Source organism: Tachyglossus aculeatus, chromosome 15 (genome assembly GCF_015852505.1).
Source record: "Tachyglossus aculeatus isolate mTacAcu1 chromosome 15, mTacAcu1.pri, whole genome shotgun sequence".
Classification (NCBI taxonomy): Eukaryota; Metazoa; Chordata; class Mammalia; order Monotremata; family Tachyglossidae; genus Tachyglossus; species Tachyglossus aculeatus.
In genome coordinates, this window is record NC_052080.1 from 17,095,613 (window position 1) to 17,115,720 (window position 20,108).

The window sequence follows — 20,108 nt, forward strand, 5'->3', positions numbered from 1 at the left end:
TGTCCAACTTGGGTCTCACAATCTTAATCCCCATTTGACAGGTGAGGTAACTGAGGCCCAGGGAAGTGAAGTGACTTGTAGTCACACAGCAGGCAAGTGGCAGAGCTGGGATTTAAACTAAGGTCCTTCTGAGTCCCAGGCCCATTGTCATGGACAGGGCTTATCACTGCAGTGCCCCAGGACCATAGGAGCCAGACTTCCTGATCATGGGCCCGCTCCTCTTGATGAGATGATAACAGCAGGCTCCAGGGCCGGGCTCTCAACCACTCCTCTGACTAAAGTCTGTTTGCGGCCGGTGGCGGACTGTTGGGGGATCACTGGGGGGAGGAAAAGAGGTCTGTTCCCCCCATTTCTCCACCCTAAGTTTTGTTCCAGGCCTTTTACCCTCACTGAGATTTTCAGGACTCCTGGCTGTAGCACTTCCGACGACAGAGCAGACTTTAGGCTTCCTTCGACACAGATCCAAATAGACGGATGGTATTGTAGCTACCCCGGGGCTGAGCTTGGCATTCAGCACCTAGTAAGTAGTTGACAGATACCACCACTGTTATGATGATGATTATATTATGGATTACTTTAAACTTCCTGTAGGGCAGCCAACACTGTAGTGGATTTCTCAGGCTTGGCTGTGTACTGTGTGGAATGTTCCACTAGAGAAGGAAAGCTATCTGGACCCTCCCCTTCCACGACGAGGAGCTCAACCTTTCCTGGTTCTAACCCATCCATGGTATTTATTGAGCGCTTACTGTGTGCAGAACACTGTACTGAGCGCTTGGAAGAGAACAAAACAATAGAATTAGTGGGCATGATCCATGTCCTCAAGGAGCTTACAGTCCAAAGGGGGAAACAGGTGTTACTGTCAGTAAATTTCTGATACGTACATAAGTGCTGTGGGGCTGAGGGTGAAGGGAATATTGAATGCTTAGGGGTGCACAGGTGACATAGAAGGGAGAGGAAGTTGGGGAAAAGATGGTTTCATCAGGGAAGGTCTGTTGGAGATGTGATTTTAATAAGGTTTTGAAGGAGGGGAGAGTGGTGGTGGTCTCGGCTGTGGAGGGAGAAGGAGTTTTGAGGAAATCTCCCTCAAGCTCCTTGAGGGCAGTGGGCAGGGACACGGTAGATGAGACTGGGTTGTAACAAGTACTAAAACATTGCCAGTGGGCCTGGTGTTTTTAATGCACAATTATCAGGGTATGAGACTTGACTTGCCTCTCTCCCCAGTCTGTGTTGAAGAAACTCCATGGTTTCTCGAGCGGGCCATCAGCATGGGCCATTTGAAAGAAGTAAGTGGAGGAAAGGGTCTGGGAGGACATTACAGGTTTCCATCTCTGGCTGATCCACTCATCTGGGTCCTGGTCCATGTCCGCTGCCGGTTGCTCTGAGAGACTTGGCATGAGGTAGGCCTTCCCTCTCTCTACAGGGCCTCTGAAAGGCCGAGGAGGCCTGTCTTCTGACCCCACGTGCTCAGGGGAAAAAGGGCAGAAAAGAGCCTTAGACAAGAATCTCTCTGGAGTAAAAGGAAGGCCCGGCAGGGTTTCTGATGGCTGCTGTTCGGTTGTTGTTGCTGTTTCATGTCACACTGGGTGAAAGTGGCAGGTGCGCAGTCCTGGCTGAGACTGTGTGTTGGTGTATGTGTCCCAAAATGCACCAAAGGCTCTAACCCCAGAGTGACCCTCCCTGAGGAGCCTCTGTTTCCAGGGCCGAGGGCCATGGCCAGTGCCCCAGCGACGTCGGCCAGGCTCAGTCCCTCTGATGGACTGCTCAGGATGGTTCCCCCTACTTTCTGGATCGCCACATGAAAAAAAAGCCTCCGTCCTCCCGGATTCTCCCACAGCCTCGATTTTACATTACTGCTTGGAGGAAGTCCTGCCACTAGCACGTATGCTTCAATCCATCGTATTTATTGAGTGCTGTGAGCAGAGCACTGTACTGAGTGCTGGCCTGTGCTTCCTCCCACCCCCGTTGCGTCCTCAAGAGCTCTCCTGGTTTCCTGCTACCTGAGCCAGTGCCCAGAGCCCCGGAGGAGGTAGGCATGTTGTTTCTTTCATTTTCCCAGGAGGGCTTTGAGGATGGAGAGAGCTGTGGTGTGTGCAGGGGGGAATTTGAGGAGAGAAGCAGCTGTAGTCTGGTTGGAGAGATGTATTTGCCTCATTCAAACTTTTGTGTCTATGGTGTTATGTTCTTGTTTTCTTTCCTATCTCTCCTTTAGCCATTGTTGGTTTTCACTTTGTGACAAAAGGCCCAAATTTTGCATCTTGACTGTGGAGCCTGATCACAGTGTTGGACTTTGTGTCATACTACTCAGTGGATGTGTGGGGAGGGAGAGGGATGGAAACTGGCCCTAGAAACAGCTCTCTACATCCACCCCACCCCTTTCCTCCTCATGACCTTGAAGTATCCAAGCATAGAGCCTTGGAAGGAATTTGAATTACAGTACCAAGCTTCTTTAGGAAGCCTGTTCTGAAAAACTGCAAGATGAGTAATCCCCAGAGGCTGGGGCTGCTCGTTATGCCCTGGCAGCAGAACCCAGAATCCTGGGTTGGCATCCCCCACCCTCCTAATCCCCTGCCCCAGGGCTGTTACCAATTAGCAGTTGGTTCAGATGCTACCCTGGATTTGTTTTCCTTTTTCTGAATGAGAAGATCCCATCGCCTGGCCTTTTTCACTTCTGAGTCAGGTGGAGCCGGGAGGGGGCAAGCTCAGAAACCTTCAGCACTTTCCCCCTCTAAATGACGAACTCTCCAACTCAGAGATTTCATGGGTCAGAGGAGAAAATACCCAGCTTCTACCAGGACCGGAGAGCTGACACCCTTCTCGCCGGGTGACCAGGGCTCCTGTCACGAGGATGCTTTTGAACTTGTTTTTGAAAAAACAAAATAAGGTCAGAGTTTCTTTTTTTTTCCCCTCTGAGTGAGCAGGTGCTCCTGAGTGATGTAGGATGAGCGTCTCCTCTTTCCTAAGCTGGAAAGACCAACACCATCCCTCCTCAGCTGGTTCCCCTCATTGCTTCTCCCTCCCCTACCTCCTGGCCAGCAAAGGACAGCAACACACAAACATCGGCTAGAAGATTTTATAGGGCTTTCTCCTCCAAGCTTTCAGCAGACAAGCAAAGCGCAAGCCCTTCACCCTAACACCGAGACCGTGAAGACAAACTGCCATCTTGTGGCTACAAACGCTTTCGAAGGTAAGTGAACAGACAAGCTGGTGGCCTTTTTCACCCTGGACCTAGAGCTCAGAAATGACCGCTCTTCTGGTGGGCACGTCTGGTGGTCCACGAGGCTCCGTGGAGCTGTAGGGAAGCCAGCTTCCAGAAAGGGGGTTTCAACCAGATGAAGGCTGGGAGAGACGGAGAGACAAAGAGTCAAAGAGCTTCCTTTCTTGAAGGGGGACTCATCCCCCGCACATCCACCCCTAAGTCTCCCTTCTTCCCCCAGGATTGGGAACAAATAGGGGATGGATTTGGGAGCGGTGGGGGAGTGCTGGTAAAGTGGCAAGTAGGCTCAGCCTTGATAAGTTAAGGGCGCTGTATTCAGCGCTGGGGTAGATGACAAGATGATCGGGTTGGACACAGTACCTGTCCCACCTGGGGCTCACCATCTTAATCCCCATTTTACACATGCAGGAACTGAGGCCCAGAGAGGTGAAGCAACTTGCCCAAGGTCACGCAGCAGACAAGCGGTGAAGCAGGGTTTAGAACCCAGCCTTCCCCCCGCTGTCTCTGCAGACGGGTCTGTTAAACAAGTGTCTAATATATTTCTCCCTTTTATCACTCAAAGGTTGCCCAAGCCGGTACCCCACTTCCAGCCTGGTCAGCCACCTAAAGAAGAGGAGAACAACTCCAGAGTGAGAAAAGACCTTTGGCAGGAGGACTACTCAGGCACGGCAACGCAACTGGAAACAGTCCAGCAGGGATGTGAAAATGACCACCCGCCGGGACCACGGTAGGCCTGAGTTTTCCTTCGGGGAAACGGGGGAGCCGTCAGCCACACAGGCCCCGCATGGCTGGCTCAGCTTCCCCAGGAGTTCCGGTTTTGGCCTGAGCTTTTGGGGGCTCACCTTGGACACCAGCTGGGGCTTGGGCACCTGCAGGAGGTCACACAGGTAGTTTCTGGGCCCCCTCACGACCTGCAGCTCGGCGTCCCTGTGTGGGGGAGAAGGCAGAGACATTAAGCATCTTCACCATGAGAATAATAATAATAATGTCATTTATTAAGCGCTTACTATGTGCAAAGCACTGTTCTAAGCGCTAGGGAGGTTACAAGGTGATCTGGTTGTCCCTGGTGGGGCTCACAGTCTTCATCCCCATTTTACAGATGAGGGAACTGAGGCATAGAGAAGTTAAGTGACTTGCCCAAATTCACACAGCTGACAATTGGCAGAGCTGGGATTTGAACCCCTGACCTGTAACTCCAAAGCCCGGGCTCTTTCCACTGAGCCATGCTGCTTCTCTATAGAGAAGGCAAGGGAGAGGCCGAGGGTGGTTGAAAGTGCAAGTGGAGCCCATTACGGATGCCTGGGCTGAGCTGGTTGTTCAGATCCCTAGTTAAACCTCCCCTCGCTGAGGCTCTTCTTTTTTGTCTCCCAGAAGCCCACGGCGGGGGGAAATACTTGATAAGAGATTTCATGCCAAGGTCATGCGAGAGCGTCAGCTGGCACATTTCCAGTGGGGGAATCACTCCTGTTGGCTGTGGCCAGAGGGGTGGAATGTCCCGCCTTCCCCCTCCCTCCCCAACATGCACCCAGGTTGCCCCCCTCGCTCCCAGGACCGGTTCCAATGCCGGGGGTCTCCGAGGGCGGTGCCCGGACCCTGGTGGCTCTCACGCTCAGGGGAGCTGGCGCTGGAAGAGACTTGGCAGTTTATTCGACAACCTTTCCCTGGGCCTGTCTGAGCAACAAAGGCTCTTTGTCCCGGCCAAAGTAATCCTTCCAGCCCTAAAACTCACAGTAGCTCCCACAGAGAAAACATCTCAAAAATGTGTATCCCGGGACCAAATATTTGAGATTGGTCGAGCGCCTGCTGCTCACCATCTCCAACCCGCGACCCCAGCTAGAGTTTATTCTGAGCCAGAGAGGGGTTGAAGAGGGAACTGATGCCATCTCCTAAGCTCTGATCTTCTACCCCGCCACAGTGACGCACCTACCGTCTGCATCCTTCAAATCTTTAAACCCAGAGGGAGGGACCAGAACTTCGCTTGAGAGGACCAGGCTGAGCTTGACCGCTGAATCGGCCTCCTCGCTGACTTCCTGGCTTCCAGCCTCTCCCTTCTCCAGGTAATACTTCAGTCTACTACCAGGATCGATTTTCTGTATCACTGTTCTGCACACTTTGCTTAGCTACTTGAAAGTAGGTGTTTGCCTCTTCCTCTCTGAGCAGAAATTCCTGATCAGCAGGGGCTTCCAAACAGTCCACCAGTGATCCTGATGGACCACTCCATCTCCTTCCTACTTACCACTGCTCTTCTTCCATGCTTAAATTCCTTCCAAGGCAACCTAGTCACCATCCCTCCTTCTCCTCTCTCCTGCTGCCGACCTCTTAGTCCTACCTGCTCCCTTACCTGGAACTTCCTCCCAATTTACAGTCAACACATTACAGCCACGTTACCATCACCGTAGCACTTCAGCGCTTCTTAAGCACACCATAGCATGTATGTACATTTCTTTTACTTCCTCCAGTCTGCAAGTTTGATGTCAGCCTTCCCCAGCTAGACTGTGAGTAAACTCCTTGAAGGCAGGGATAAACTCTAGTACTCACTCTCTTGTAATCTCCCAAGTGTTTACTACTGTGTGCTGCATAAAGTATGCACTCAAACAGGATTCATTGGTTGGCCAGTTGAGTCCTAGCCACTGTACAGAGCTCTGCCCACAGCTGGTGTTAAATGAGTACGAATGCCACTGCCATCACCAACCAATCCACCAATGGGAATTACTGAGTGCTCACTGTATGCAGAGCACGTGGGAGCATACGGTGGAGTTGGCAGAGACACGATTCACAAATCCTGGCTCAGGTTGCCGGGGGGACGGAGGGAGAGGGATAAGGCATTATGCAGAAAGCTGAAACACTGGTAAATCCTCCCCAATCTGGGCATGACTTCTGTACATATCTATTCTATTTATTTTATTTTGTTAATATGTTTTGTTTTGTTCTCTGTCTCCCCCTTCTAGACTGTGAGCCCACTGTTGGGTAGGGACCATCTCCATATGTTGCCAACTTGTACTTTCCAAGCGCTTAGTACAGTGCTCTACACACAGTAAGCGCTCAATACGATTGATTGATTGATTGAACCCCAACTGCTTTGACCGGAGCTGTCTGGGGATGGGGGAAGATTGAGTTTTCTGGGACACTTCCCACCAAAGACAACATAGTGGCCGAGGGTTTTTGTTCCTCGACGACCCCGCAGGAGTTGGCCTTAACGGAAGACACTCCTGGACAACTGTATCTCAAGGCTGACCGCCTCCACGTTTCCTCTCTCCACAGGTCTGGCCCAGGAGGGAATCATGGGATGAGGCGTCTGCCTGTTTGCACTGCCCGCTTCCTCTCTGCCTCCCGGAGATGTCTCCTTACCAGGCTGTGTCGCTGAGCACCGCCATGACTTCGTCCGCGATGGCCGCATCCACGACGTCACTGTAGGTCAGTACTGTCTCGTACACTTGGCTGGCTGTCGCCATCCGGATCTAGAAGGTGAAGGGTCAGTTACCCAGCTGAGGAGGGCCTTTCCCCCACAACATCATCGGGAGGCCCGTGGCAGGAAAATAGGGGAATTTGGTTCCCCACGTGTCTCCCTTCATTGTAATAATAGTAATGGTATTTGTTAAGTGCTTACTATGTACCAAGCACTGTTCTAAGCACTGGGGTAGATACATGGTAATTAGGTTGTCCCACATGGGACTCACAGTCTTAATCCCCATTTTACAGATGAGGTAACTGAGGCACAGAGAAGTTGAGTGGCTTGCCCAAGGTCACACAGCAGACAAATGGTGGAGCTGGGATTAGAGCCCCTGTCCTCTGAATCCCAAGCCCGTGCTCTTGCCACTAAGCCATGCTGCTTCTCCAGACTCTAAGTGTGTTGTGAGCAGGGCAGGTGTCTACCAACTCTGTTGTAGTGCTCTCAGTGCTCTGCATGCAATAAGTGCTCAAATATGATTGATTAATCATATTTTTTAATTCTAATATTACAATTAATCAAGTAATCAATTAATTTATTGATTAATCGTAAGTGTGGTATTTGTTCAGCATTTACTGTGTGTGAAGCCTTAAGGTAGACACAAGATAAGCAGGTGCTACATGGGGCTCACAAGTCTAAGTAGGTGAGAGAACAGGATTTCAATCCCCATTTTGTAGATGAGGGAACTGAGAAGCAGAGAAGTGGTGGAGGCTGAATTAGAACTCAGGTTCTCTCCCAGGCCCATGCTCTTTCCTCTAGGCCATGCTGCTTGGAGGGCAGGATCAGGTCTACCAACTCTATTGCATTATACTTTCCCAAGTGCTTAGTACAGTGCTTTGCACACAGTAAATGCCCAATAAAAACCATGAATTTTTTGACGGAAGCAGCACGGCCTAGTAGAAAAGGCATGAAAATGGGAGCCAAGAGACTGCAGTTCTAATCCTGGCTCCATCACTAGCCAGGTGTGTTACCTACCTCATTTCACTTCTCTGGTCTTCAGTTCCCTCCTGCATGCTTAGACTATGAGCACCAAGTGGTTAGGGGATTTCGTTGTCCGATCTGATTGTATCGTATCCACCTTTGTGCTTAACAGTGTTTGACACATAGTAAATACTTAGTACATACCACAATTATTATTAGTAATAGTAGTAAAATGGGGACCGAATACCCGTTCTCTACTCAGACTGTGAGAGATCTGATTGCACTGTATCTTCTCCAGCGCTTATCACATATTAAGTGCACAACAAACACCGCTATTATTTCAAGCACTGCAGGAGAAATTTGATGGATAAGAATCACACACCATTTGATCCCATCTGTCCCAGAGGCAGGGAGCTGGATTAAATGACATCTTAAGGCCCCCGCCAGCTCGGGATCCTGAGGTTGGGTTCAATTGAACTCCCACTTTGAAAGCGGACACACAATGATAGTCATTCCAACCAACTTGTGTACATTGGAGAGCCAGTTTTACAAACTCCTTGATTCCCAGAATGCCCCGCACTACTCACAATAGGGAATGGGTGGCAGAGAAGAAGAAACAGCTGGAAGAACACTTTCTTTCTCAGCTCCCCTTGAAATTGAATCATCCCACAGAACCTGGAAAAACAAGACTCCGGACGATCGGTAATTAAACAATAACACCATAGGGCTTGTCAACTGAGAATTTCCAAGCAATGTTTTAGACCCCTTTGTGGGAGTCCAGAGAAGCCAGGATTTATCGGGGCAAATAACGGGTGAACCCACAATGCAATGGCCGTGTCTCCTTTTCTGAAGGGCTGTGGGAAAGCAAACATCAAGGGAAAGCAGAGACAATCTCAATAAAGAGAGGCAAACAATGCTTTGATACTGCCATGACACGCTTGGTCGACAGAGAGGGTGCCACGGAGCTGGCGACAGGCGGTTCCCCCAAAGTGAAACCAGATCTCCATCTTAGGAGAGGCTGTGAACTTTGCTCCGGGCTATCTGTCTAGCTGTCTTACATATAGCCATGGATCCTCTCCTCCTGGCATCCCTCGGAGGCTGGAACCCTGAGCGTCTTAAACGTAAAGCTGTCACGCTTCCGCTGTGACTTCTGGTACCAGTGTCCTCCTTATCTTCTAAATGGAACCGACTTTTCATTACTTGCTTTTCCCCGCTAGACTGCTGGGGGTAGTTAAGTGACTTTCACAGAGTGGGGGCAAAGCTGGAACTAGAACCCAGGCCTCATTCCCTCTAGTCTGTGAGCTGGTTGTGGGCAGGAAATGTACCTGCCTGTTAACTGTTATATTGGACTCTCCCAAGCACTTAGTCCAGTGCTTTGCACACAGTGAGTGCTCAATAAATGATTCACAGCTGCAGGCTCTTTCCATTTGGCCACACCACCTCACGGGGATTTGGAGGGGTGAAGTGGACTTGAGTTTGCGGATATATATATCAGAGACTGGGATTTTCAGTATTATTATGGTATGGGAATGTGCCTACCGACTCTTGTTATCTCATCCTCTCCCAAGTGCTTAGTTCAATGTTCTGCACGCAGGAAGCCCACAATAAATATGATTGAATGAACGAGCCCCTGCTTTTGAAATGCGAGCATCTATGTCTTCTCCAGATGTGGAGAGGCGATGACCCTGGCGACTCGGTTGTTGTGCAATCTCTGGGCTCAAATGCATTTACTCATTCAATTAATCATATTTATTGAGTGCTTACTGCATGCAAAGCACTGTACTAAGTGCGCTTGGGGATTGAGACTGTGAGTCCTACATGGGACAAGGACTGTCCAACTCGATTTGCTTGCATCCACCCCAGCGCTTAGTACAGTGCCTGGCACAGAGTGAGTGCTTAACAAACACCATCTTTATTATCATTATTAGGACTGGCCTTTCTCTCCTGGATTCCCATCTCTACCTGCGTGAGCCTGCCGAATGGGCTTCCTCTGGACACTGGAACGAAAGAAGCTGAGACCACGCTCGGGAACCTCTGCTGTTACCTGAGACTTTTCTCCAAGTTTCTCCACCCCTACTACAGGTCCATCTATAATTTCTTTTCCTGTCTCCTGCTCTACTCTGAAAGCTCCTGGTGGGTGGGAAGCCAGTCTGCCAACTCTATTACAGTGTACCCTCCCAAGTGCTTAGTACAGTGCTGTGCACACAGTAAGCTCTCAATAAATCCCACTGAAGGACTGATTGATTTAACTTTAATATGAAGGTAAGGGCATGCTTTTGTTGTGGCCCAATAAGAACCCTATCCATCATCAGCAATGATATTTATTGAGTGCTTACTGTATGCAGAGCACTGTACTAGGTACTAAGCAATTGAGAGAGTACAATACAACAGAATATTGGTAGAGACATTCCCAGCCTACAATGATCTTACAGTCTCTCCTCACTATGAGCCCCAAGTGGAGGAGGGATTGTGTCCAACCTGATAATCCTGTATTTACCCCAGCACTTAGATCAGTTCTTGACACATAGTAAGTGCTTCACAAACGCTATAATAATAATAATACTGAAAATCCCAATCTGTAATAAAAAAATCCACTAACTCAAGTCCACTTCAAATCTCCACGAGGCGGTGTGGCCCAATGGAAAGAACCCGTCCCTGGGAATCATGAGGCCCGGGTTCTAGTTGCAGCTTTGGCCAATCTCTGTGACCTCGTGCAAGTCACTTACCTGCTTGGTGCCTCAGTTTTCCCATCTGTCAAATGGGTCTAATACAGCCGGCCTCTCTCGCCCTCCTGTGGATGCTGCGTAATAGACCCTAGGAGGCTCTGGGACAATGATGCCCTCTACACCGCACAAAGGAAATAAAGTTTCAGACTTACACGGCAATGCTGGAGCGAAGTTTCTGGATGTCTTTGGACTTCTTGATTTCTTCTTTGCACAGGGACAGCAATTTCAGGGGAAAGGGGTGGCTGAAAGGAAAAACCAATTAGCTTAGTAACGAGACATTCCTCTTCCCCCCTGAAGTCTAATCACTCCAGCACCCTCCCTCCACACCTCACACCCACCTTCCTTCAAACTTATGCAGGTCTTCGGTTATGGCAACCTACACTTACTAATTTGTCTGTTTGTCCTGATACATTCCGTCCTGTTGCTCGCTCAGATGCTTCCACTGGGGACTTGTGGGGGCAACCTGGTCTTCCTGGCTGCCAGCCACATGCCCTGTTCACTGGGCCCACAGCAAGGGGTGACTGATGGGCTGAGAACCACAAGCCTACAAAGTGCTGGACAGAACAACGGGCGAAGGCTCCTGGAGCTTTACCTCTGTAGCCTTGGAATCGCCACCTTGGAGTGGTGGGAAATGGTAAATTCCAACCATTTCCCTACAGCTGAGGTCCCCAAGGGGACGATGAAACCTGGTCATACCCAAGCGTACCCAGAGCTTTTCTGGACACGACAGGAGCGAGCAATGTCCGTCTCAGAGAAGAAGGTCCTAGAGGGCAGGGAGAGGGGGCCGGAAAACATCTGGGATGGCAGCACAGCGGGCAGGCCTCATCTGATAGATTCAATAAAGGCTCTCCAATGAGGTCTCCCAGGGCTGAGTTGGTCCTTTCTCTCCCGGGCTTCCCCAAGGGGTGTTCTTGCCCCTTCCTTTCCCTCAGCTGTGCTGACCCTGCAGAGCCCACCCCGCCCTGCTTCAGTGGCTCTCTCGAACAGCCTCCAGATGGCTGTGGCTCAGGCCTCCCCGCCAATCTTTCACCCATGCCCGGGTGGATGGCAGAAGCCACTGGCTCGCCGCCCCCGACGCTTTCCCACGGCCCAGACGGAAGCAGCCGGGGGGCCGCTGGCCCCGGGTAACTCCGATTTACCGCAGCACGCGGAGTGGGGAGGCCAGGATGTTTCCCGTCCCCTTGCCGTCTCTGGCCTGCCATTCCCAACCAGACCCTCCCCCGCCCGGCCCTGGCCCACCTGTTGTCCGCTGTCAGGAGACCCCTGTCAGAAAAGTGAGGAAATGATGGGGAACTTTTTTGAACTGTATGCCGTTTAAAAAGCCTGGCCACCCTCAGCGATCCGACCCCAAGAGAGTCCCACCAGGAACATCTCCGTCGTCGGCTGGGGGAGCAGGTGGTTTGTCGGGAGCCTGGGCACCCGGAGATGTTTCCCACCTGGTCCAGGTGGCTGGCGACAGGGTGCGGACCCAACCTCCTGGCCAGGCCAGTGATGCCACAACTTGGGACCACTGCCCTAGGAAGGTAGGTCGCCCAGGGGTCGGACACCGAGACCACTTCCCCGGACAGCAAGCTCCCTGACCTGCTGGCCCTCGGAAAATGTGAGCCACTGGGCACGGCAGGACAGGATGGCTGCCCCAGGAAGTTTCTGGCTTACCCTGACTGTAAAAAAGAACCCTCCGCCGAAACACCAGTCCCCTACTCACTTCTCCTCAGTCGTCAGGATGTCAAAACAGCCATTAGCCAGCATCTGATCCAGCATTTTCAGGAGCGGGACAGAGACCCTACAGGGAGAGAGGGAGAGAGAGAGACAAGGTGGGGATGGTGTTGCACAGAAATTTTCCCTTTTCCGCATTTGTTGAGAGTTCTCCCCACTCTGGAATGTAAGTTTCTTGTGGGCAAGGACAATGTCAACCAATTCTGTTGTACTGTACTCTCCTAAGTGCTTAGTACTGGGCTCTGCACATGGTAAGCACTCAAATACCATTCGTTAACTGATTGAAGTCAAGTCCTAGGGTTAGAATGGATCTGGATGAATTCCCCTGTTAAAGATAACAACTATAGTACTCGATAAGCACTTACTCTGTGTTAGGTATTTTGCTAAATGCCAAGGTACACAGAATGCAATCAGACCAAACCCCTTCCCTGTCCCTCATGGGGCTCTCGGTCTAAGGGGAGGGAGAATGGGTATTTAGTCTCCATTTTACAGAAAAGGAGACTGAGGCACCAAAAATTTACGTGACTTTTCCAAGGTCACAGCAGACCACAGCAGGGTGGATCTGGGATTTGAACCCGGGTTTCCTCTCTCCCAGGCCCGTGCTCTTTCTGCTAAGCCATGCCATTTCTCAGCAGAGAGAGAGTCAGCCTAATACCATCCTTGGGAGCAGGGAATGGGCACTGGCTAGTCGGGGGGAGGGGCTGGACCTCTGGGCCTCTACGAACAAAGCCCGGGCACAACTCATCTCCACCACCCCTCTACTCTTCCGTGATTTGGATAAGATCCTGATTCCCACTCCAGCCCGGCTGGTAAGGGGCCAGGTATAAAGGTGCTTGCCTCAGAAATGTGGGAACTGAGGAAACCAAACAGTTTCACGAACTTTCAGCTTGGAGGTCTTAAGGACCAGGAGATGAGGAAACTGATGCCCAGAGAAGTGAAGTGACTTGCCCAAGGTCCCATAGCAGACAGGTGGCAGAGCTGGGATTAGAACCGAGGTCCTCTGCCCAGGCCTGGGCTCCTTCTGCTAGGCAATGCTCTTTCTCCAAATTGACTGAAACCAAAGCCTTCTCCTTATGGGGTCGTCCCTCTCCAGTGGACCCTGATGTTGGCATTCAGAGACAGTGGCCACCGTGGCCCTCCCTGGCTTCAGCGCACGCGAAGGGCGGCTCCTTACCTGGGATTCAGGAGGTTGGCCTCAAACACCTGCAGCAGGGTCCCGCAGAAGTCGTCCAGAGCCGGCAGATCGTTCTGGATCTTCTTCATGTACTCAAACAGACTCTGAGTTGAATATCTGACCTAGAACAGACAGAGACATGTGGATGAGACATGTAGGGCTGGCAGTAATTCAGAAGCCAAGCCCACTGGGCTGGGCAGATGGTTAGGACCCCCTTGTGAGTTCCTCAAAGGGTTGGACCTATGTATTTATTTTCTCTGGGTGGAGCTTGGGAGAGTGCAATTGAGGAAGTAGACCCAAATCCTCAAGAATCTAGAAGGAGTGTGGTCTAGTGGGTTGAATACAGGCCTAGGATTCAGAAGGACCTGGGTTCTAATCCTGATTTTGTCGCTTGCCTGCTGTGTGACCTTGGGCAAGGCACCTCACTTTTCTATGCCTCCGTTATCTGTAAAATGGGGATTAAGACTGTGAGCTTCATGTGGGGCAGGGAATCTGTCCAACCTGATTTGCTTGTCTCTACTCCAGTGCTTAATACAGTGCCTGGTGCATAGTGAGTGTTTAACAAATACCACAGATTATCACAATCAATCTGAAGGGGAATAGGTATTTTATCCTCATTTTACAGATGAGGAGATTGCGGCACAGAGAGGTTAAGTGGCTTGCTTAGGGGACACAGAGTGGGCCAGTGGCATGAGACTAGAACCCAGGTCTTCGGATTTCCAGTCCTGTGCTCTTTTCCAGTTAGGCCACGTGAAGGCTGAAGGAAATACTGAATGAATTTAATTCCACGGTCACCAAAGGGTAGGGTGACAATCTGTTATTTTCCTCTGATTTAAAAAAAAAAATGTTGACTGCCTGTCAACATCTCAACGGGTCTTGGTCTGAGACCCAGATGAGAAATGCATATTCAGGACTGAACCATGAAACACAAACTTGTCTCGAGGGCTAGTAATTCAATTACAGACCCTTTCCAGACATTTTCTGCAAAAAGAAACTGTTCTGCTTTCCTTCGTTAAATAAAATGAACCCAATCCACAAACCCTTTCCAGCTTCTTTCTGCCTCTCAGTCAGATGTCGCTTACAGACATTTAAAGTTTTCAGCGGACTTCAAAGACGGCGCCTATTAAACATTTTGGAAACGGATCTGTGAAATCCCTTATTGTCACCTCGGCCTCCCGTGCCTCTTTGCTGGCTGGATTCCTGGAGAGCTGAAGAGGGCCGATTCAGTCGCTGCCCCTCTCCCAGAAACGCATCCTCCACGAGGAAGCCAGTCATCGAAAATCCCACCCGCTCTTGACCGTAAAATCTCAACCCCCCCACCCCAAACATCGAGCGTCCGACTTCAAAGTGGATCTTTGGGCTCCAAAACGGCGAGTTTTGATGTGACCTCTGAGGTGGCCCAGGAGACAAAAAAAAAAAGAAACGGGGGAGGGAAACTGAGTCCTGGAGTGAGAGCATTCAGATAGGCAGAAGCCCAGATTGTTTTTTTTCTTATGGTATTTGTTAAGCGCTATGTGTCAGATGCTGTTCTAAATCCTGTGGTGGATACAATATGATCAGGTTGGACACAGTCCGTGTCCCACATAGTGGTCAGTCTTAATCCCCATTTTACAGAGAGGCCAAGTGACTTGCCCAAGGTCACACAGCAGATATGTGGTGGAGCTGAGATTAGAACCCAGGTCCTTCTGATTCCCAGAAGGCCCGTGCTCTAACCACTAGGCCAGTGAGAGATTACGCTCGTTTACAGTGAACCCCCACAGGGGCTGAGGCCAGGCTGGAGTCATGGCTGGCTGGAGGGGGCAAGAGGAAAAGCAACATGGCCTGGTGAATACCAGAGGGACCTGGGTTCTAATCCTGGCTCTGCCACTCGTCTGCTGTTTGACCTCGGGCAAGTCATTTCACTTCTCTGTGCCTCAATGACTTCACCTGTAAAATGGAGGTTGAGACTGTGAGCCCCACATGGGACATGGACCGTGTCCAACCTTATAGCTATCCCAGCACTAAGAACGGAGCCTGGCACATACTAAGCACCTAACAAATACCATAAAAAAAAAAGGCAAAGATGACATCATGGGCCCATCTCGGGCTGTCTGGGGCTTCTGTCTCGCTCCACCCCCAGATCTCAATGTGGTGTGCGTAGCCCCCGGTTCGACCGATCGATGCCTGTCGCTTTCTTACCGTGGACTCGGTCAGGCCGCCTACGGAGACCACCAGGCCCAGCAGCACGTGGTAGCGGTAGGTCGGCAGGTCCAGGAGCCGCGTGATGGAGGGGTAGGCCTGGGAAGGGGCTTTCCAGCTCAGCGTGGCCGCTTCCGACCTGGAAAAGCGGACAAAGAGGGCTGAGGCGGGAACGGGGAAGCGGGGACCGGTTTGGGAGAGGGGGAGGAGGGCAATCCCACTCCCGGTTACCTGGGGAACATCTTCTCCAGCTCTTCCCTATGGGGGATGTGGGGGATCGGGGGGTTGTCGAAGTGCAGCAGCGTCAGGAACACGGACCCGGCGTGGGCGCGGAATCGGTCGATCTTTTCGCTGGCTTGCTGGGCCACGCAGCAGAGAAGTCGCTCGCACCTGCAACACAAGGACCAGTTTCACTCATCGCCCCGAGGAGCCCCAGGACCCGCACCCTGGGGGATCCTCCGGCCACCAATGGCTCACCCCTCGGGGCCCTAAAGGTGACCCTTCCATCCGCGGGGGCTGGGGAGGCCACAGTGGGGAACGCTTATCATTAGAAGATAGCGGAGGCGGGGCGGGTTTCGGGACTTACACATCGGCCTCGATCAGCTCCGGGTGCGTCGTTCCCAGTAGCAGCGTGACGTCCGTGAGGCTGGTCATCGCGGCTTCCCGGACCCTGAGGGCGAAAGGAGCAGTTCTGGGAGAGGAGCATGGACAAACTGCCGCCTTTCCCGGCCCGGACCCTGACAGAAACTCAGACCGTCAGTCAGTCAGATAGCCGTCTTTTTTGAGCACTTACTGGGTGCAGAGTGCTGGTCGAAGCACCTGGGAGAGTACAATTATAACAGTATAACAGACACATACCCTGCCCACAGCGAGTTTACAGTCTAGAGGGGGAGACAAGACATTCATATGAATTATCTTGAATCTATCCCAGTGCTTAGTACAGTCCTTGGCACATAGTAAGCGCTTAGGAAGTACCATAAAAAATAAAATTCACATATCGACAGTATTTACGAAGCACTTTTTGTGTGCACAGACTGTACTAAGCCCCTGGGAGAGTGCGGTATAATAATTATGGTATTTGTTAAGCGCTTACTATGTGCCAGGCACTGTTCTTAGACATTATCCCTGCCTCCAAGGAAATTGCAGTCAAGAGGGGCAGACAGATGCTAAAAATCCCTCAGGCAAACTCCCCAGGGCCGGGGGTGGCCCAGGAAAGTCCAAGCCTGCCCACCTGGCCTGCCTACCTCAGTGGAACGGCTTAATGGAAAGATCCCAGCTTGTCGTGGGCAGAGAAAAAGCCTACCAACTCTTGCATTGTACTTTCCCAACTGCTTAGAACAGTGCTCTGCGCACAGAAACCTCTCAATAAATGTGATCGGTTGATTGACTGACTTAGAAGGAACCAAGACTCCACAATGGATTATTGCCAAAAGGCCGGCACATTCCTGCACGGTCCCCGCAGCCCCGAGGAAGCCAGTTCAGAGACAGCAGCGGGCGTCTGAGGGAGGTAATGATAATAATGAAAACCATAATTGTGGTATCTGATAAGCGCTTTGTGTGCTAGGCACTGTACTAAGTGATGATGATGGTATTAAGCGCTTACTATGTGCCAAGCACTGTTCTAAGCACTGAGGTAGATACAAGGTTATCAGGTTGTCCCACGTGGGGCTCACAGTCTTAATCCCCATTTTACAGATGAGGTAACTGAGGCACAGAGAAGTTAACTGATGTGCCCAGAGTCACCCAGCTGACAATTGGTGGAGCCGGACATAGAACCCATGACCTCTGACTCCCAAGCCCGGGCTCTTTCCATTAAGCCATGCTGCTTCTCAAGTGCTAAGTGCTGGGATGGATACAAGCAAATCAGGTTGGATACAGTCCCTGTTCCACATGCGACACACAATCTTCATCCGCATTTTACAGATGAGGAAACTGAGGCGCAGGGAAGTGAAGAGATTTGCCCAAGGAAACACAGCAGACAAGGGGCAGAGCCGGAATTAGAACCCAGGTCCTTCTCCACTTCCATGTGCTCTCTCCATCAGGCCCCACTGCTTCCCTAAGCGCTGAAGAGAGCAGTATGGCTTAGTGGTAAGATCCCAAGCTTGGGAGTCAGAAGTCATGGGTTCGAATCCCGGCTCCCACACATGTCAGCTGTGTGACTTTGGGCAAGTCACTTAACTTCTCTGTGCCTCAGTTCCTTCATCTGTAAAATAGGGATTAATACTGTAAGCCCCACGTGGGACTACCTGATTACCTTGTATATACCCTAGTGCTTGGCACATAGTAAGTGCTTAGCAAATACCAACATTATTATTACTATTATTATTATCATTATTATTATTATTATAGTAGCATAGGTAAATACAATCCCTGCTCTCAAGGAGCTTGTGGGCTCAGATGTCGCCTGGTTCGACATGAAGGTGGATGAGGAAGGGGGGGCGGGAATCAATTTTCTTTTATTTTAAGCAGAAAAAGCAAGAGTCTCACTCAGAGGGTAGGACTTTAAGGTTCACCTAGAGAGGTTGAAAATGAAGAGAGGGCCTGAGTACTCCAACTCCCTGTCCTATTGACAACACGGTGGGAAGGTAAATCTTTGTGACACAGATTTAAAGGCTCTAAAGCCTGTTTACAACATCCTTCACATTGGAGATTACCTCCTTAGCTGAGGAGAGCTACCTTTCTTTGAGTCTTAAGTGACTTGACTGTCTAGCTTTTGAACGGGGTTTGACTTTGTTGCCCTCCGTGTTTTGATGGGAGGAGACACACACATTTCTTGTAAATCCCAGAGCGAAACAGGCAGGACTCCTTCGACCCAACAAGCTAGAAGGTGAAGGTTTCCCAGGCCATTCTCCCTGTCTTTCAGGGGCATTTCCCCCACATAATCAACTTACATTTGAAAAAAAGGCAAACAGAAACCCACCCAAAGCAAACGAGAGCTGTTGGGCCGTAGGGGAAAGTCACATAGGGAAATCCACCTGCTTCCTGCTGGAACTGGGAGAGCCAAGAGTGAGGCACAGTGAGTAGACTGGTATCAGTTTTTTTATGATATTTGCTAAGAGCTCACTATGTGCTAAGCACTGTTCTTAACCCTGAGATAGATACAAGGTTATCAGATTGGACACAATCCCTGTCCTACATAGGGCTCACCATCCCGACAGAACAATGCTTCAAGGACAAAAGACTGACTCCCAGATCGGTGACCAAACAGGTTTTTTGGGGTTTTTTTATGGTATCTATTAATCAATCAATCATATTTATTGAGCGCTTACTGTGTGCAGAGCACTGTACTAAGCGCTTGGGAAGTACAAGTTGGCAACATAGAGAGACAGTCCCTACCCAACAGTGGGCTCACAGTCTAGAAGGGGGAGACAGAGAACAAAACCAAACATATTAACAAAATAAAATAAATAGAATAGATATGCACAAGTAAAATAAATAAATAGAGTAATAAATATGTACAAACATATATACATATATACAGGTGCTGTGGGGAAGGGAAGGAGGTAAGATGGGGGGATGGAGAGGGGGATGAGGGGGAGAGGAAGGGGGGGTTCAGTCTGGGAAGGCCTCCTGGAGGAGGTGAGCTCTCAGTAGGGCCTTGAACTTACTAGGTTAAGCACTTACTAGGTGCCAGGCACTGTTCTAGGTGCTGGAATAGATTCGAGCAAATCAATTTGGACACAGTCCATGTCCCACAAAGGGACTCCCAGTTTTAATCCCCACTTTACAGACAAGGGAACTGAGGCCCAGAGAAGTGAAGTGACTTGCCCAACGTCCCACAGCAGACAAGTGGAAGAGTCAGGATTATAACCCAGGTCTTTCTGACCCCCAGGCCCCGTGCTCTATCCACTAGACCACACTGCCTCCAGACCCAAAGCAGTCATGCATCAGTTGGTATTCTGCCCAAGACACAGGGTTCCTTGTTCTCTGCTGAAACCAATCTCCTGAAACCCTAGGGAACTCTACAGGGATTGGAGTAACTAAGTCAAAAGACCATGGACTTGGGAGTCAGGAGCCCTGGGTTCTAATCCCGGCTCTGTCACTTGCCTGCTGGGTGACCTTGGACCTGTCACAACCCCTCAGCCTCAGTTGCCTCACCTGTAAAATGGGGATAAAATACTCTTCCTTCCCTTGCTCTATGACTAGGAGTCCCATGTGAGACAAGGACTTTATCCCATCTGATAATCTTAGTATTCAATCTTTCATTCAGTTGTATTTATTGAGCACTTACTGTGTACACAGCACTGTACTAAGCACTTGGGACATTACAATACAATAGGGAAGCAGCGTGGCTCAGAGGACAGAGCACGGGCTTGGAAGTCAAAGGTCATGGGTTCAAACCCCGGCTCCGCCAATTGTCAGCTATGTGACTTTGGGCAAGTCACTTCACTTCTCTGTGACTCAGTTACCTCATCTGTAAAATGGGGATGAAGACTGTGAGCCCCACCTGGGACAACCTGATTACCTTGTAACCTCCTCAGCTCTTAGAACATAGTAAGCTCTTTGCACATAGTAAGCACTTAACAAATGTCATTATTAATACAACAATAAACAGACCCAGCCCCTGGCCACAATGAGCTTACAGTCTCAGCACTCAGCACAGGGCTCGGCTCATAAGCACTGCAGAAATACCATGATTATTTCTGATTTTTGTTCACTCCTACACAAAACCGACAATCCAGGCAGAACGCTGATACGCTTCTGCTCTCATTTTTGTTTTTATGGTATTTG

General features: G+C 50.4%; 2 protein-coding genes and 1 long non-coding RNA gene across 3 annotated transcripts in view; 2 read left to right on the top strand and 1 right to left on the bottom strand.

Moving 5' to 3' along the window:
* The window catches only part of B3GNTL1 (UDP-GlcNAc:betaGal beta-1,3-N-acetylglucosaminyltransferase like 1), a 256,114-nt gene extending 255,106 nt beyond the window's left edge, over positions 1 to 1,008 (top strand). Inside the window, exon 10 of the mRNA XM_038757407.1 lies at positions 376 to 1,008. The gene's annotated coding sequence lies outside the window, so the exon portion shown is untranslated. The remainder of the gene's footprint in view (positions 1 to 375) is intronic.
* A 2,052-nt stretch (positions 1,009 to 3,060) lies between these two features.
* Positions 3,061 to 20,108, bottom strand: part of TBCD (tubulin folding cofactor D) — a 211,256-nt gene continuing 194,208 nt past the window's right edge. Inside the window, exons 30-39 of the mRNA XM_038757410.1 lie at positions 15,964 to 16,047; positions 15,609 to 15,767; positions 15,378 to 15,516; positions 13,200 to 13,321; positions 12,015 to 12,092; positions 10,462 to 10,551; positions 8,171 to 8,258; positions 6,563 to 6,672; positions 4,057 to 4,141; positions 3,061 to 3,336 (exon numbers count right to left, since the gene is read on the bottom strand). Coding sequence (XP_038613338.1) covers positions 3,322 to 3,336; positions 4,057 to 4,141; positions 6,563 to 6,672; positions 8,171 to 8,258; positions 10,462 to 10,551; positions 12,015 to 12,092; positions 13,200 to 13,321; positions 15,378 to 15,516; positions 15,609 to 15,767; positions 15,964 to 16,047 — 970 coding nt within the window. The 3' untranslated portion in view covers positions 3,061 to 3,321. The remainder of the gene's footprint in view (positions 3,337 to 4,056; positions 4,142 to 6,562; positions 6,673 to 8,170; positions 8,259 to 10,461; positions 10,552 to 12,014; positions 12,093 to 13,199; positions 13,322 to 15,377; positions 15,517 to 15,608; positions 15,768 to 15,963; positions 16,048 to 20,108) is intronic.
* LOC119937785 lies at positions 4,842 to 9,766 on the top strand. The gene is made up of 3 exons (XR_005454211.1): positions 4,842 to 5,271; positions 6,476 to 6,628; positions 9,512 to 9,766. It is a non-coding gene; the product is annotated as an uncharacterized LOC119937785 (long non-coding RNA).